Raw genomic sequence first — 16,609 nt, 5'->3', positions numbered from 1 at the left:
GTATATTTTGTCATCAAAAATGAAGAAAAATAGAGGATTCAACAAAGCATGGGAAAAGAGATAGATGAAAGAAGATCAAAGCATGTAGGAGCAGGAGAAGAATACATGTCATCACCACACTGGGAAAGAAAAAAGTAATTGAATTCTGTGTAATTGTAATGCTCAGCTTGGCTGTGTGGGGAAAACACACTTGTATTTCTTGCATAGCTGGGGAACTATGGGCATGGACCTTGCAGAGACTATGCAACTCAACTCAGGTGTGGGTTAGCTTTGCTGAGCTGGCTTTCAATTTCTTTTTTCACCTGTGTATAACCCAGGGGTCCATCCCTGACATTAACATAAGACTGTCCTCATTGATGGACGACTTGATGCTTTGTGATCACCTGAGGGATAGAGTTGGCCAGTGTTTGGGAGGTGAGTTCTTCCTTGAGCTTCCAGAGAACACTCATGGCTGCAAGCCACAGAGGGAGGGTGGGTGGGGGAGGAAGAGGGAAAAGTTTTTGGGAGAATGCAGACTCTATTTGAGACAGACTGTGTCTGTTTTCAGATTGCCACTCTTGAGATTTTAGAGAATTTCCCCTTGGATAATATTGCCCTGTGGGATTGGAGCTCTCTGTCACGTTTTATCCTAAGTCCTCTGGCATCCCTCTGATTAATCATTATTTTAATGAGACTTCTTAAGTCTTTAAAAGTGTTCTTATTGCTTTATCAATTGTTCTCGTGGTCACTTCACTGTACATCGGCTCATGCACATCTTCACTACTTCCTTTCAACAGCCTCTCTGTCATTTCTCACAGCCCAGTATAATTCATCATGTTTGTATAATACAATTTCTTCATTGTTGTTCATTCATTTTTCAGTCACCTGCAACTCTTCATGACCCCATTCAGGGTTTTCTTGGCAAAGAAACTGGAGTGCTTTGCCATTTCCTTCTCCAACTCATTTGACAGATGAGAAAATTGAAACAAACAGGGTGAAGTGACTTGTTCAGAATCACACAGCTAGTATGTGTCTGAGGCCTGATTTGAACTCAGTAAGATGAGTCTTCCTGGCTGCAGGTCCCAATACTCTAACCATTGTGCCGCCTAGCTAAAATAATCATTTCTGTAGCCATTCCCCAATTGATGGGCACACTTTAGATTCTAGTTCTTTGTCATCATGAAAGAATTGTCATAAATATTTTTGTACCTACACAAACTTTTCTTATTTTTTTGATCTCTTTGGAATATAGGCTTACTACCAGTATCATGCAATTGAAAGGTACAGTTTACCAACTTGTCATTGAGAATTCCATTTGGTGTCCACATATCCCTTTACCTCTGTATATGTTTGGTGCTTGTCTGGTGTTACACTCTGAAGTGCTTGCTGCTCTTTACTCGGTTTCTGCCAGTCTCCTTGCCAGGTGGAGCAGGAGCTTTTGTCAAATAGTGAGCTCCTAACTCATCCCTTGGGCGCTTCTGGATTATCAAGCAGTAGGCTACTGTACTCGTTTCCATCTCCAGACTGTGTATCTGACCTCCCTTATTTATCAGCCCCTCAGTTTCTGAGCCTATACCAAACCATTTGGATGATTACAACTTCCTGGTATAGCTCAAGAGCTGGCATGGCTAGGGTTCTACCTTGAAATTTGGGGGTCATTCTCTTCCTTGCAATTCCAGCTTTTGTGTCTCCAGAGAAATTTAATGACTATCTCATTGTGTTTGTTACTGTTGTTCAGTTGTTTCAGTCACGTCTGACTCTTTATGACCCTGTGGGCCTCTGTCCATGGGGTTTGCTTGGTAAAGATAGTGGAGCGTTTGTTATTTCTTTCTCCAGTGGCACACAGAAGCTAAATGACTCACCCAAGCTCCCACAGCTAGTGAGCATTTGAGGCTTGATTTGAACTCAGGTCTTCCTGACTCCAAGCCCAGCACTCTATTCACCAGATAGACACTAGATAGACTGTGCTTTAGTCACTTAGCTGCCTCAAAAATATTTTAACAGCATTATAAAGTAATCTTTTGTTAGTTTGATTGCCATGTCACCCAATAAATGAATCAACTTAGGAAGTCTGATCGTATCGTCACATTCACTAATATACTGATAATCATTAGAAAAGATAATTAATAATAATAATAACTAATATTTATACAGCACCTACTATGTGTCAGGCACTATCCCAAGCACATTTACATATGTTACCTCATTTGATCCTCACAATCACCCAGTGAGGTAAGTGCTATTATTATCCCCTTTTAACAGATGAAGAAAGCAGGCATAGGTCAAGGGGACTTGCCCAGGGTCACACAGCTAGTAAACCTCAAAGTGCAGATTTGAACATGTCTTCCTGACTCCAGGTCTTGAGTTCTATCCCAGGTACCACTTTTCTTTCTCTTTTTGACCCTCTGCTTTACCTACCAATTTGTCTCACAGAAGGAAACTAGCAGGGTTTCTCTTTTCATATATATATATATATATATATATATATATTTTATGAACAGGTTATTTAATATTAAAATAATCTTAAGTGTTTTATGAAAGTCACTTTCCCACAGGGTTCTCTACTCCTCAAAAGATCTTTTATCCTCAACTCTTCAGACGTCTGAGCTTCCCTTCAAAGCTCAGCTCCTGAGTCATCTGTCTCAGTTCAAGAGACCTTTCCTAATTTTCCCAGTTGTAGGCCTCTCCTCTCCCCTCAAACCACATGGCTTTGTCTTTGTCTTGGATCCATTATCTGTGACTGGATTGACTCCTCTGTGTACACTGTAAATGCCTTGATAGAAGGTGCTCTTCTTTGCATTCCTGTCTCTAGATCAGTGACCAACACAAATAAATGCTTGTTGATTGGATGATAGCCCTAAGGGACTTGGTGATTTTTTTGGGTAGGTGTGATAGTATTTAGAGATGTAGGGAACTTAGCCGTCACCTAGACCAGAGGTCCTGAACTTTCTTTGACATAAGGCCTTCTTGGGCAGTCTGGTGATGCTATGGGACCTCTTTTCTAAATGATGTTTTTAAATGAATAAAATAAAAGATGTAGGTTTACAAATTAAAGCACATATGCTGATGTACAGTTATTAAAATATTGTTTTGACAAGTAAGTTGAGGGCCCCCGGGTTCAGAACTTCATGCTTTAGACAAGCACGGTGAAGACAGTGGGTCACTCCTCACACCGTGCATGGACCTGAGGGCCTGGGGAGCCAGCAGTCCTGGGAAGAGAGCCAGGTGAGGAAGACACCCAAAGGGAGTGAGAGGCAACAGTCCAGCACTGGGCTCAAGGGGCTTGTTGACTACCTCAGGGTGCCCTAAGAATTTCCCTGAAGAACCAACCTGCTGATTGGGTGGATTCCAGGAAGGAGCCTGAAAAGAAAGTGGGGCTGTGAGATTATTGTTGGGTCAGGGAGCCTATGAGAATAGGGGGATGGGAGATAGAGACAAAGCCTTTGAGTCTTTAATTCTCACCCCTCCAGTCCTGGGAGATGAACCAACCGGATCACGAGGAGGAAGGTGAAACCTGTATATGGAGTAGAAAGAACAGACTGAGTGTAGCAAACCATTCCCATTCCTTCCCTCCAACATGCTTCAAAGAGCAGGATCACACCTTCCTGGAAGAGAAGAGGGAACTCCAGAGCTAATGACCTGAGAAGCTACTCTGCTCTCTCTTCCCAAGACTGCCTGTGAGATCCTCCGGGCAGAGCTGAAGTCTGAGGTCATGATTTTCCATGTGGGCATCACTGGCCAATCCTAGCACAAGTCCTTAGGTGAAATGTCACCTCCAGTTAGGGGGTTATCTCTCTGTCTTCCCCTGATTCTACTCATCTCCCTCTTCTTGTAACACTCACTGACTTAGCCTGCCTCGGGCCCATGGCCTCAGCTTCTTGGCCCAGTTTTCTGATCCTCCTTTCCTTACCCCAGCACTCTTGAAGCCCTAGAACTTTTCCCCAAGCCCCTACTCTCCTCTAATCCCTATTCTACAGGGACCCTGGTGCCAAGTCAGGGCAGCTTTTACTTAATGAAAATCTTTCCTCCTGACATCTCCCCTGCCTCTTGCATGCCCTATTTCCTCCTTCACATCCTACGTACCCATTGTCCTTCAGCTCCCTGGCAGCTTCGGCGTTTGTCCCTTCTCCACATAGGAACCAGCAGACTGTGAGCATCTAAAGCCTTAGATCAATAAGCCAGAGATGGTTTTGTGAACTGAAGAAGGGAATTAGCTGAGAAGCATGACCAGTGAGTGAAATGCTAGGCCACTGGGACAAAGTACCCTGCAAATAGGGAGTGGCCCCCAAAAGGCAGGGGAGTGTGTCTGCTTTGAGGGATGGATAGCTGTCTTGGAACTTTTACATGTCCTTTCAGGGAGACACTCTGCTCCATGGGCTGCTAGGGATAGAAGGTGGTGGAGGATGAGGGGAAGGGGAGAAGGTAAGGAGAATGAGGAAGAACATGCTGTTAATGATGTGACATAAGGAAGAAGGGAGAAGGTGCTTTATCTTGGAACGTCAGAGCCAAATTGGAACTTAGAAAGCATCTGGATCATCCTAATCTACTTACAGAAAGGCTGGAACATTCAGTGTGATCTTCTGTATAGGCAGACACTGGCCATCCAGAGCCCAGGTCTCTTTGAAAGTGCCTGTTGAGGTGGATAAGATCTGAACGTATCTCCCTGTGATTCTCTTGATCCGATGATGCATGGGCCTCTCAGGTGTCTCCTTGATCTTTCTATTATGTGGAATAAGGAGGAAGTGTCTCTGATAGCTCTTTGGACCTGTGTCCTGCAGATCCTCAGGCCTGCACTGGGGGACAGCTTTACCTGATTCTCTTTAATGACATTTCTAAGAGAAAAGTATGGTGGCCATGGGATCAGACATGCATCCAGTTCTCACCTCTTGCCAAAGAGCAAGCCTGACCACATGTCTCCCTCCTCGTCCCATAAATCAGTGATTCTCTATTATGTCTGGTATCGAATGCGCACTAAGGTAGCTTTTAAAGCCTTTCTAAAGCCGTTCCCTTCCTGCTTTTCCAGTCTTCTTATATCTTATTTCTTGCCATGTTCTTTGTGACCCAGTGACATCAGCCTCTTGGCTGTTTTTTACGTGACACTCTAGCTCTCGAATCTGTGCATTTTCATGGACTGTCCTCCATTCACAGCATTCTCTCCATTCTAATCTTCACTCCTGGCTTTCTTTCAATCCATCTCATCTCCTCAAAGAGATTGCTCTCTCTGATCTCCCTCTGTCACCCCCAATCTCACTTATCTTCAATCTCTCTCCATATACTGGATCACTTCCTGCTGCCTACGAAGATGTCTCTCCCATCCTAAAACCAGAACAAACCGAAGCAAACACACAGCAACAACAAAGCCCACTCACTTGATCATGCCCTCCCTGTAATCAGCATCCTAGGTCTCTTCCACTCCTTGTGGCTGAAGTCCTTGAAAAGGCCGTCTACAATAGATATCTTCACTTTCTCTCCTCTCTTCCTCTTCTTAACCCCTTATGATTTTGCTTCTGACCTTACCCTTCCTTTGAAACTGCTTTCTCTAAAATTACCAGTGATCTCTTACGGCCAAATCCAATGGCCTTTTCTCAATCCTCATTCTCTTGGACTTGCCTGCAGCCTTTAACGTTGTTGATCACCCTCCCTTCTTTGGCATTCTCTTCTCCCTGACTTTTGGGTACCACTCTCCTGGTTCTCCTCCTATGTTCCTGACTGCTCCTTCTCAGTATCCTTTGCTAGATCCTCATCCAGATGACACCCTGTAACCATGTGTAATCCTCACGGTTTCTTTTTATCCCCAGAGCTTAGAACAGTGCCTGGCATATAGAAGGAAATAAAATGTATGTTTCCATAAAATGCAATTGAGGCATTGGAAAGAAAAGCAGAAACGGTCATTTTGCAGCTAGTGACCTGTTTGGTCTGTGCTCAGTCACCCCACACTCTCTCAAAAAAGGGCTCTTGGCATCTCTCATCAATCGCATTTTTGAGGCTGCAGGTGTGCACTACTAGGCTCTAATATCATTCTTTTGCATTTTTTCCCAGTCACTCCTCTTAGGAAAATAGAATGAATAGTTCCAAGAAAGTTTCCATCCACCTCTGTCTTTGGGGCTATGAGGTAAATTATTGAATTAACTTCATTCTTAACACAGATTCTCCCCTTGCCCCAAACTCTCTCTCTTAGGGTACTAGAAAGGCACTTAGGGTGTTCTGCATCTGAGAGCTCCTGTGAGGGACGGAGGAAAATTCCTATGGTTGCCAGAGAATTAAGAGCAGGGTGGTTATGAGGGGCTGAGTTGGGGGGAGTGACACCAGGGAAGAGAGAAAAATATGCAGGAGGACCCTAGAAATACCTTGTGAGCTCAGGGGGAGGAGGTTCCATTCAACTGACTCTCTGTCTTCTTTAGACAAAGATTGTTACAGGAGGTTGATTTCCTGGGAGAAAAGGAAGGCAAAAAGTCAGGAGAAAGAAGCCTGTGAGGCAGTGGTCCAGACAACTGAGAATATTAGCCTGTGGTGCTTGAATTGGGTGTCACTGAATGGGTCACGAGATATTACAGAAGAATTAGGGGGAAAATGATGAGATATTTCCCCAGAAGGGACTCTTTCCAACAGACTCTGACTTCTCATTGGCCAAAGCTGCCTTGATAGGAAATCACAGGGGATTCTCCAATCTCTCAATAACACTTGTTCATACAATAGAAGTGACCAGAAGTTCCTGCAGGCAGCTACAGTGAGAGGGTGGCACAGCTTCTCCAGGTAAGTAAGTCCAGGGAAGAGCTTTCTTCTGCAAAATGAATATTAGGAGGGAGTATGGGGAAGGTAATGGAAGGGGGGAGGACCTCCTTTTCACCATCAGCCATCATTGTGCCTGGATTCCACTGTCACTGGAGTTATGGGTCAATTCTAAAGGAATCATGGGGATGGTAGAAATAGCTTGTGGTCATTGGGAGGATCAGTAGGACCACTGGGAGTAGGAAGAGCATGGGAGGAAGCCTCTTTCACATGAGCCTGATCTCGTGTCAATCCCACTTCTACATTCGTGCTTGTTAAGACCTACAGAAGTCACCCCTCCCCCTTTGGAGAGGGTAAGATCTAAGGATTTTTCTCTGATGGAAGGGTGGACCCAATCTGGGATTGCCCAACCAGCTTTCCTGTACAACTGGATATGTCTGTGGGAAAGTCCTTTTCCAATGCATGGCCAAGGAAATGTTCTCCTGACATTCTGAATCTCTGTCTTTCCCCCTGCCTCATCTTCACTTTGTCTGTATTTTCATGGCACCAGAGAAACTTAATGAAAATGAAAAATCTAGTCCAACTAATTTTGTGTGGACAGAACACTTCACTCTGACAGAAAGGACTTCTTTGCTTCTTATTCAGTCACATCCTGGGGAAGGCTGTCCTGAATTTGAAACGATTACTTTGAGCATCTTTGTCCCAGTCCGGGCCCACCTTTCCTCACCTGGTGAACTAAGGTTCAGTGTTGTGTCATATACCTTGTTAAATGAGACTGAAACAATTATGGGAAAAATTGAATAGATTATCACATCCATGACAATATGCAGGTATTCACAAGTCCACCCTCCTTGGTGGACAAGGCACCTCCTCTGGGAGAAATTCTCAGTCCTGTTCCTGGGTCTCTCTCCCCATGAACCCTCTTCAGAGGCTCCCTAAGAGGCAGATTCAGTCTCTGATGACTAAGGGTTGCCTCATGCATTCCTTCTTTGATCAGGCCATGTGACAGGAAGCATATTTGTGAAGCTTGGTCCAAGGGGGTTGGACTGACACAGTCTTCCCACTGGACATGCATTTCTTCCCCATCCCTTGGGGCGCATCTCTAAATGCTCTCTGTCATGTTTCATTCCATTCATTGGGACTTGAGGTTGGGGATTGAAATGGGGATATTCTTGACCCCTCCAGAATTCCTGGTGCATCACTTCTGTGTTGTTTTATCCACAGGCAGTGCCCAGGGGAGGTTTCTCCAGCATGTACCCAACCACCATGGTGCAGATTTCCACTGAAATGCCCCAAGACTTATTTGATGAAAACCGGACTGAGAGAAATACTGATGAATCTGTCTTCGCTAGCTTGGGTGATTGTGAAGATGGGGCCTTTGTTGTTACACTTAACGCCATCATGTTGACCATCAGCTTTTGCGGGCTGGTGGCAAATGCACTGGTCCTGTGGCTCCTGGGGTTCTGCATCAAGAGAGACCCTTTCTCTGTCTACATCCTTAACCTAGCTGGGGCTGACTTCTTCTACCTGTGTTGTCAGATTGTGCGCTCCATCATGCTTATTGGTCAAGACTTTTGGGACGTAGTACCAGCATTTATTATCACTCTCACAATTTCCTTTTATACTTTGGGCCTGCACCTCCTGGCTGCGATCAGCCTGGAGCGCTGTCTCTCCGTGTTCTTCCCCGTCTGGTACCGATGCTGCCGCCCCAAGCACACGTCTGCCACCATGTGCTCCCTCCTCTGGACCCTCTACCTTCTGGGGAATCTACTGCAAGGTGAAGTCTGCGGTTTCCTTGGTTTTATCCCCCCCTGGGTAATGTCGTGTGTGGCATGGGACTTCTCTTTTGTGATGCTGATCCTCTTTCTGCTTTGCCTGCTGTGTGTATCCAGCCTGACTCTGATCCTTAAGTTCCAATGCCACGCGCAGCACAGGGGACCCTCCAAACACTACCTCCTCATCCTGGTGACAATCCTTATGTTCTTGCTCTGCGGCCTGCCTTTTGGAATCTGCTGCTTTCTCCTGTATTGGCTGATAGATACAAGGTGTGGCTTTTTTTGTCTGTCAGCTTCTATCTTGTGTGAATAGCAGCACAAACCCCCTTACTTACTTCTTCCTGGGTAGCTTCAGGCAGAAGAGAAGGAGGGAGCCCCTCCGAGTGGTCCTCCAGAGGGCCCTCAAAGATGAGGCAGAGACAGGAGAGGGCAACGAGATCTCCCTCCCATAAATTATGGAAATGTCAGGCGGATCACTCCCCGGGGGGCGCAGTTGGTGGAGAAAGGGGAAGGGAGGATTCCTCTAGGAGGGGTGGGGAACCTGAGGCCTTTAACTAACTCCAAACTTCACCCTAACAAATCCCCTTAATAAAAGGATTTGTTTGTAACATTTGGACTCAGTCAAAAGGCCACATCTAAGGACCAGGAAGGCCACATGTGGCCTCGAGGTGGCAGGTTTCCCACCCTTTCCTAGGGCCCTGTGCTTGCCCCTTGAATGCGGTCACAGCTATAGCTACTTTCCCCTCTCTTCTCCTGCACCTCTTACCCTTGCTTTGGAAGACAGATGGCTTTTTATATTTTCTACTTGGAGGTAAAATGGTTCATAAGGCTGAGGGCCCCTAGAATTGATGAGGGTGTTGGCACCTGGAGCTTCCTAATGGGGAAAGTAAAAATCCACGCCATGTGGAGACAGTCCTGGTGGAACACACACTCTATGGGTTAACTCTGTCTACAAAGTGGACAAGAATGTATTCCAAGGCACTCCCCTTGTATGGAATTCCACCCCACTCCCATCCCTGATCATTCCCCTACTCAAAGACTATTCCATTTTGAGATAGACTAGGCAGACTTCCTGTGAGCCTGTGAGCCCGATGAGGAGGGCTGGGTTATTTTTACCAGTTACAAGCATCCTGACTCATTCTATCTACTTAAGGAGGGGTTACCACTGGGGCCCTCATCATGGACCTGCCTAGTCCCACTATGCTCAGAAGTCATAGGTCAAAGGCAGGCCATGCAGAAGAATGAGCAGACTGAAGAAAAGTCAACCATTGTACTAGGATGGGCACATGTTCCTTCCCCTCCCCTACTCTCCCCTTTCACCCTCAGAATCCCCACCTGGATCAAGCTTGAGGAGCAGTGGTCCAGTTACTTACCATATGTCTATAGCAGTGATCCACTCCTGTGCCCTGACATTGTGTGACAACAGATAACAGTGAGTGAATGATGTACTCCCCTTTCTGGCCTCAGCTCAGATGAAGGGAGGCCTGAGGGAGTCTTTGGCCGCTTCATTTTCACTCTGTTTTGACTATCAAATGAAAGAAGTCCAGATGAGCAGACTGCATTCCAGTGAGAAGTCTGAAGATGTGGGCTCTTTGTTCATGCTAGAATAGGCTCTTCCCCCCCTCATAGGCTCACTGCACATCAATAACTTGTTCATTTCCCATGACACCTACTTTATGAAGACTGAGACTGTAGCCCCACCTCCGTGGTTTCTCAGTGCCTTGACATGTAAGTAACTAGCTCCTAACTGAGTGTAAAACAATCACATATTCAGAGGACTTTGCTCTTAAGGGTCTCACAGAGCAATGTGTGTGTGGAAACTGAGCCAGCCTGACGATTATATGAATAACCATGTACTTCATCACATCAGTCCATCTTCGCCTTTACTACTCTTGGTGACGAGAGCTGACTTCACGTACTTCTCAGGAAGGGCATTGGGTTTGAAGGCCTCCTAACATCTCTTCCACCTTTAAATTTATGATCCTCTGACACATCCATGGCTGTTTGATTCCCAAGAGGAGCTGCTCATGATTGCTCTATGACCTTTCCAGTTAGTACTTTTTGTCTCCACCTCCTGGGGGGTCCTCTGGGGTAGCACATCCTTTGATGCCAGAGTTTTTTCATATGTGTGTGTGTGTGTGTGTGTGTGTGTGTGCGTGTATGACATAGGACCTTTGTCAATCAGTCTGATGAAGTCTTTGGGCCCCTTCTTGGAATGATGCTTTAAAATAGATAAGATTCCTAAGGAAATACATTTTATTAAAATACATTTTAAAATACATTTAAAATACATATTAAAATAAAATATTTTATTAAAGTATTCGTGAAAACCAGAGAATAAGCTCATAGGCCCCCAATTTAGAGTGCCTGCTTCGATGGCCCTTTCTTCCCTAGTTAGTTGTGATAGGTCACTCTTGGTAGGATTGTAGGACCAAGGGTGAGGTGTGAGCAAAGCCCACGGGATGTCTCAGGGCTGCCAGATGTGTTTCAGATTCCAGAGCTGCTGATTTTCCTGCTTGGTCCCATGTCCCACACAATTTGAAACCATTTGCTGCTCTGACGTCCCTGTGGTGTCATAAGAGACCATTGGAGGCCCTGCATGTTGAGGATCTCTGTGGACCAGAGGCAGGCTGGGAAGGATGGAGAGCTGTGTCTTGGACCCTTTGTTATTCTCTAAGCAAGAAAGCTGTTGAGTTGATTGCTGGTTCTGCTCCAGCTAATCTCTCCTAGTAATCATCTAACATGTATTCTGAGCCTGCTTGTTGAAGACACTTTCTTTTCTTCAAGGAGAAATTAGTGAGCTTGTGATTTATTGGATAGTTTTAGCTTTGATAAGTTATTACAGGGCAGCTAGGTGGCACAGTGGATATAGCACCAGCCCTGGAGTCAGGAGGACCTGAGTTCAAATCCAGCTTCAGACACATGACACTCACTAGCTGTGCGACTCTGGGCAAGTCACTTAACCCCAATTGCCTCACTAAAAAAGAGAGAGAGAGAGAGAGAAGTTATCAGATGACAATGACTTAGCCACCTGGACTTCTGTGTTACGTGTTTCCAGGTCTGGTGAGATTTTATGATTGTCAGTGATTTTGTCCCCAGTCACCAAGGACATGCGTTTCTGATTGTCCTCCAACTCCCTGCTCTCTTGGTCATTGTTCTGTAACAGAACACTACATGGGGATCAGGCCCTCCTCCCCACGGTTCCTTGATTGTGAGTCTCCCCACGTCTTCTGCTCTTCTGTGGCCCAATCCCTACTTTTCCTCCAAGACTCTCTCCTCAAGCTCCTCCTCACTCAAACCCTGTAGTATTGCCTTCTGCTCGATTTACCAGACAGCAATTCTGACTGATTAATTTCTCTGTTCTCTCCCCTCCTACTAGGGCAGAGCCTTCCTCAACATCAGTGCCCCACCCCCATCCCACTGTGATTCTGTGACAGTGCAGTAGGGGGATTACAGAAACATACCCATTATTGTAATAAACAGTCATTCAGGGGAGACACATAGAAAAGTGGAAACAGAATCAGGTGAAGTTTGAAGGGGAAAAGTCACTGCTGACAAAGAGAATCAGAGAAGAGGCCCTGGGGGAGGTGGCATTGACCTTTGGCTTTAAGAACAGGGTGGGGCTTTTCAGACATATGAGCCAGCATAGGCAAGGGCATGTTGATAGGAGAAGTGTGACAAGGCACAAGCAGAGACTGAAGTCTTAAATGCCCAAGACCCTGGTTAGTGTTCAAAGCCCTTCAGAAGGAGCCAGCTTCCCTTTCCAGTCTTCTTCCTAACACATGCTCTATCATCCAGTGCTACTGCCTCCTGGAGGTTCCATGGGCAAGACCCTCCCTCCATCCCTCAGGTCTTGACATTTTCTCTGGTTGTCCTCCAGGCTTAGTTCACTCCCTCCATCTCTGCCTGTGGGTTTCCCTGGCTGTCTTTGAATCCCAACCAAAATCCCATCTTCTACAGGAAGCCTTTCCCGACCCTTCTTACTTCAAGTGCCTTCTCTCTGTCTCTCTTATTTATCTCATACACACTCGTGCACACACACACACACACACACACACACACACGTGTGTGTGTGTATATATGTATGCATATCTATCATCTATATCTATCCATCTATCTGTCTTTATCTCTCCATCCATCCATTTATCTATCTCTATCAACCATCCATCTATATCTATCTATCTGTTTATCTATCCATCCATCCATCTATATCTCTTTATCCATCCATCCATATCTATTTATCTATCTCCATCCATCCATCCATCCATCTATCTATCATCTATATCTATCTATCTATCTATCTATCTATCTATCTATCTATCTATCTATCTATCTACCTATCTATATCTCTTTATCTATCTATCTACATCTATCTATATCCATTCATCCATCTCTATCTATCTCTATCTATCCATCCATCTGTCTGTCTATCTATATTGTTGCATGTATTTGTTGACTTGTTTTCTCTTCCCATTAGATTGTGAGTTCCTCTTTTCACATCCCCAGAGCTTAGCACAGTGCCTGGCACATGATAGGCCCTTACTAAATGTGCATTAATTGACTTGATTGAGTATAGAGTGTGTGAAGTAGAGTGAAATGAGATGGGCCAGGATGGTGCCAGGTTGTGGAGGATCTTGAATTCCAGGCTAGGCATTTCTGTTCACATATTGAGAAGGACAATGTGATCACGTATGTGCACAGCTCCAGTGAAGAGTCTGATTGTGACTGGGAGGTGCCAATGTCAGAGAATGGGTCAGAATGATCATTTTGAAGGGTTGGTCAGAAATTACTGCCCATTAGCCCCTGGTTTAGAATCCAAGGGAAAACAGTCCCTGGGGGTTGAAGGGAAAGGCTTTCAGTAAAGCCCTTTCCTTTCCTACTCTCCTGGAAGGTGGAGGAGGATCTACCTGGAGGAGTTTTCTCCTTGTGAGACTAAATCTTGTGAAGCCTATTCTGCCCCCTTATTAGAGTTTGTCTCCCAGCCTGGCTGCTTGGACAGCTTGTATTTCAGTATTTCTCCTATTTCTACCAAACCACATCCTTAGCTTCCTGCCCCAGTTTGCTGAGACCATCCCAGTATGACTAATGAAAACAAGGCCTTTACCTTGAACTTAAGTTAATAATAATATTAGCCAACACTTGTATAGTAATTGATGGTTTTCAGATCATATGTATACGTACATATACATATATTCATCCATATATATATATATATATATATATATATATGTATACACACATACTATATGCTATAGCATATAGCACACACAAATAGAACTAAGTCATAATCATGCAAACCCTTGAGTGCAGCACAGACTCTGCTCTTGATCCCCTGTGTCCCCAGCTTTCAGCCTTAGGGGACACAAGGCCATCTGCTGAACTCTCCCCTTCCCCTTAAGGCTTCAGGGTGGGGAAAAGCTAGACTCTCCAGAGTGGAGGCCTTTTATCTTAAAGATCTCTACTCCCAACAATACATTTTCTGATTTAGAATTGGAATAGCACTTAGCACTAACTCATCTTCCAGTGAAGGATTACTGCCCTTTCTCCTGTTCACACATGCAGAAGCAACTGGGTGGTACAATAGTGCATGATGCACTGGAAGCCTGCCTCAGACACTTCTGTGCAAACCAGCCTCAGTTTCTTCATCTCCAAAATGAAGATAAAGCCCCTCCTCATGGGGTGGTTGTAAGATCATATTTAAAGCACCTTGCTCACCTTATAGTGCTATGTGAATGCTAGCTTTTATTATTGTTAAGAGATACTTTGGTATTGTGGGAAAAGGGCTGAACTTGGGGTCCTAAGCCCTGGCTCAATCCCAGGATGGCCAGCTATGGCGTGTGGATCTCCTGGCTGGCTCCTCATCTGCAAAATAAAAAGACTGGACTCCATGACCTTCTAGAAATAAAGCCTGTGAGATCATCTTTAAGGGAGGGAGGTCATGTCCTTTAGCTTTAAGAAATGGGTTCTGAGGGTGGGGTGGAGAGAGGCCAAGATAAACCCAGTCTGGAACCAAAGCCAGTTCTATCAGCATGCTCTAAATCCCATTTCCAATGTATCTTTAGAAATCATTTTCTATCCAAGACTTTCGAGTTCAATGGAAAGGTTGTTGTTTTCATCTTACATTGGAGGAAACTGAGGCTCAGGAAGGACTGCAGGAGGCCTGCGCTCATCTCCCAAGGAGGCAGAACTTCCAGTTTATGTGTTCACTGTCCCGGCAGTGAGGCCTTGGGAGGCAGCGGAGGCCAAGGCTGGAAACTCAGCTCCACCACTGTGCAACTTCAACTCCCTGGGCCTTAGTCTCCCAAGACTTAGTCAGGGTCACCCCATTATCCAAGCCCAAGATCAGACCACAGTCTTCTCCCTTTAAATACAGAGATTCTGCCATGGGCACAGACGTGGAATTGGAGTGGGACCCCCTCACTCTTAGGGGGGCTCCCAACCTCCTCAGACAAATGCAGTGCCATGTTCAGGGGACACAGAGCAAGGCAACCCCCTCCCAGACCCTGTCCTCAAGGCACTCCCAGTCTAATGGGGAGACAACTATGGCAACAGCTTTACAAAAAGCCTCTCATGCAGTAAATGCTTAATGAATGCTTTATCTTTCTAACCATCTGGTCTAACCTCACTCTCTTTACAAATTGGGAAACTGAGGCTGAGAGAAGGGAAAAACTAGCCCCATATGTCACAATGGTGGTCATGACAGAAGCAGAACCAAGGCTTGTGGGTAAAAAAGGTTTGGAGTCAGGAAACCTGGGCCTATGGGCTGTGGGGTTGTAAGGAACCTGAGGAATTATTGAGTCCAACTTGTTCTTGTTACAGGTATGGAAACTGAGGCCTGGAAAACTTAACTAAAAGTGGCAGCATGAAGATTAGAAGCTGGGTCCTTGTTCCCTTAGTATAGACAAGGAAATTGAGTCACATGGAAGGCCAGGTCAGGTCAGGCATACTTCGTTTCTTTAATTCAGGTGGTGATTAGGATCTGCTGGACAGAAAAACATGGGATGGTGAGGGAATCACGTAATGTGCTGAGGTGAGGTTGTAATAGGTGATACTAATGCACAAATCAAAGACCTGACAAAAGAATTGCTTCCTAGATGCCTTGATTCTGTTAATATAAGCTTATCTATATGTACTTATCATATGTACCTTATTTAGGAATGGTTGGGTGACCCTAGACATGCCCTTTCCCTCCAAGTTGCTGCAGTTTAGATTTTCCTGTTTGCACACTTGTATAGGCTTCTGGGGGTGAGAGCTGCCGAGCCCTTTTCAGGGCTGCTCATCCACCTTCAGTGTCCACCTGTCACCCAACTCTCACCTGTGGCTCCAAGAAGCTATAGCGCATGTAGCAGCTACACTCTGTTAAAACCATCTCAGCAGATAGGCTAAACCAGGGTGAGGGTAACTGGCAGGCCTCAAGCCCATTGGTGAGTTAGGGGGGCGTCTACCCCAAGCATATGAAGACTTCTCTTGGCAGAATGGACAGATAAGAAGAATTTGTTCCAACCACCATAAAGACAGCTGAAGCAGGCGTTGTGGAGTGCTGAGAGCTGGGTCGGACATTGAAGATGCCAAGGTTGTCGACTGCATCCCAGGCCATCACCAGTTGTCTTGACTTTTGTTTTGCCACTGGACACCAATATCTCTGGAAGAAGGAGTGACGCTGATGATCTGGCACAGCTCTACCTCACTTGAATCCAATTTACACAAGTCAAGATATCACTTCATGAGGCCATTGGTTCCCCTTGAAAATGAAGGACAAGTGGAGGAGCCAAAACAGAAATGAAAGTATAGACCAATGTGGCTAATGAATATTGACGTGAAAATAAATTTTAAATAAAATGTTAACAAACAGGTTACAGCAATTTATAATCAGGACAATACACTGTAACCAAGGGATTTGTATGAGGAGTACAGGGCTGGTTCAACATCAGGAAAACGATCGACATAATTGAGCATATCAACACCAAAACTAACAGAAACAATATGATCATCTCAAAAGATGCAGAAAAAGCTTTTGACAAAATACTACACCCATTCCTGTTTAAAAAAAAACACTGGAGAACACAGGAATAAATGGAACTTTCCTTAAAATTAAAAGTAGTATCTATCTAAAACCATCAGCAAGC

The 16,609-nt window shown here is 45.1% G+C and overlaps 1 protein-coding gene across 1 annotated transcript; it reads left to right on the top strand.

The window, feature by feature from the left end:
* The first annotated feature begins 6,400 nt into the window (after positions 1–6,400).
* LOC110197192 (mas-related G-protein coupled receptor member A-like) lies at positions 6,401–8,935 on the top strand. Its single transcript, XM_020970887.2, is given in 3 exon segments — positions 6,401–6,732; positions 7,933–8,757; positions 8,759–8,935. Coding segments are annotated over 2 exon segments (975 nt in total). The 5' UTR covers positions 6,401–6,732; positions 7,933–7,959.
* Positions 8,936–16,609: the final 7,674 nt, after the last annotated feature.

The sequence above is a fragment of the Phascolarctos cinereus genome, unplaced genomic scaffold (genome assembly GCF_003287225.1).
Source record: "Phascolarctos cinereus isolate Bilbo 61053 unplaced genomic scaffold, phaCin_HiC Scaffold_9;HRSCAF=440, whole genome shotgun sequence".
In the NCBI taxonomy this organism is placed as follows: domain Eukaryota; kingdom Metazoa; phylum Chordata; class Mammalia; order Diprotodontia; family Phascolarctidae; genus Phascolarctos; species Phascolarctos cinereus.
Note: the sequence above shows the minus strand (reverse complement) of the source record. Positions and strands in the feature narration are given on the sequence as shown.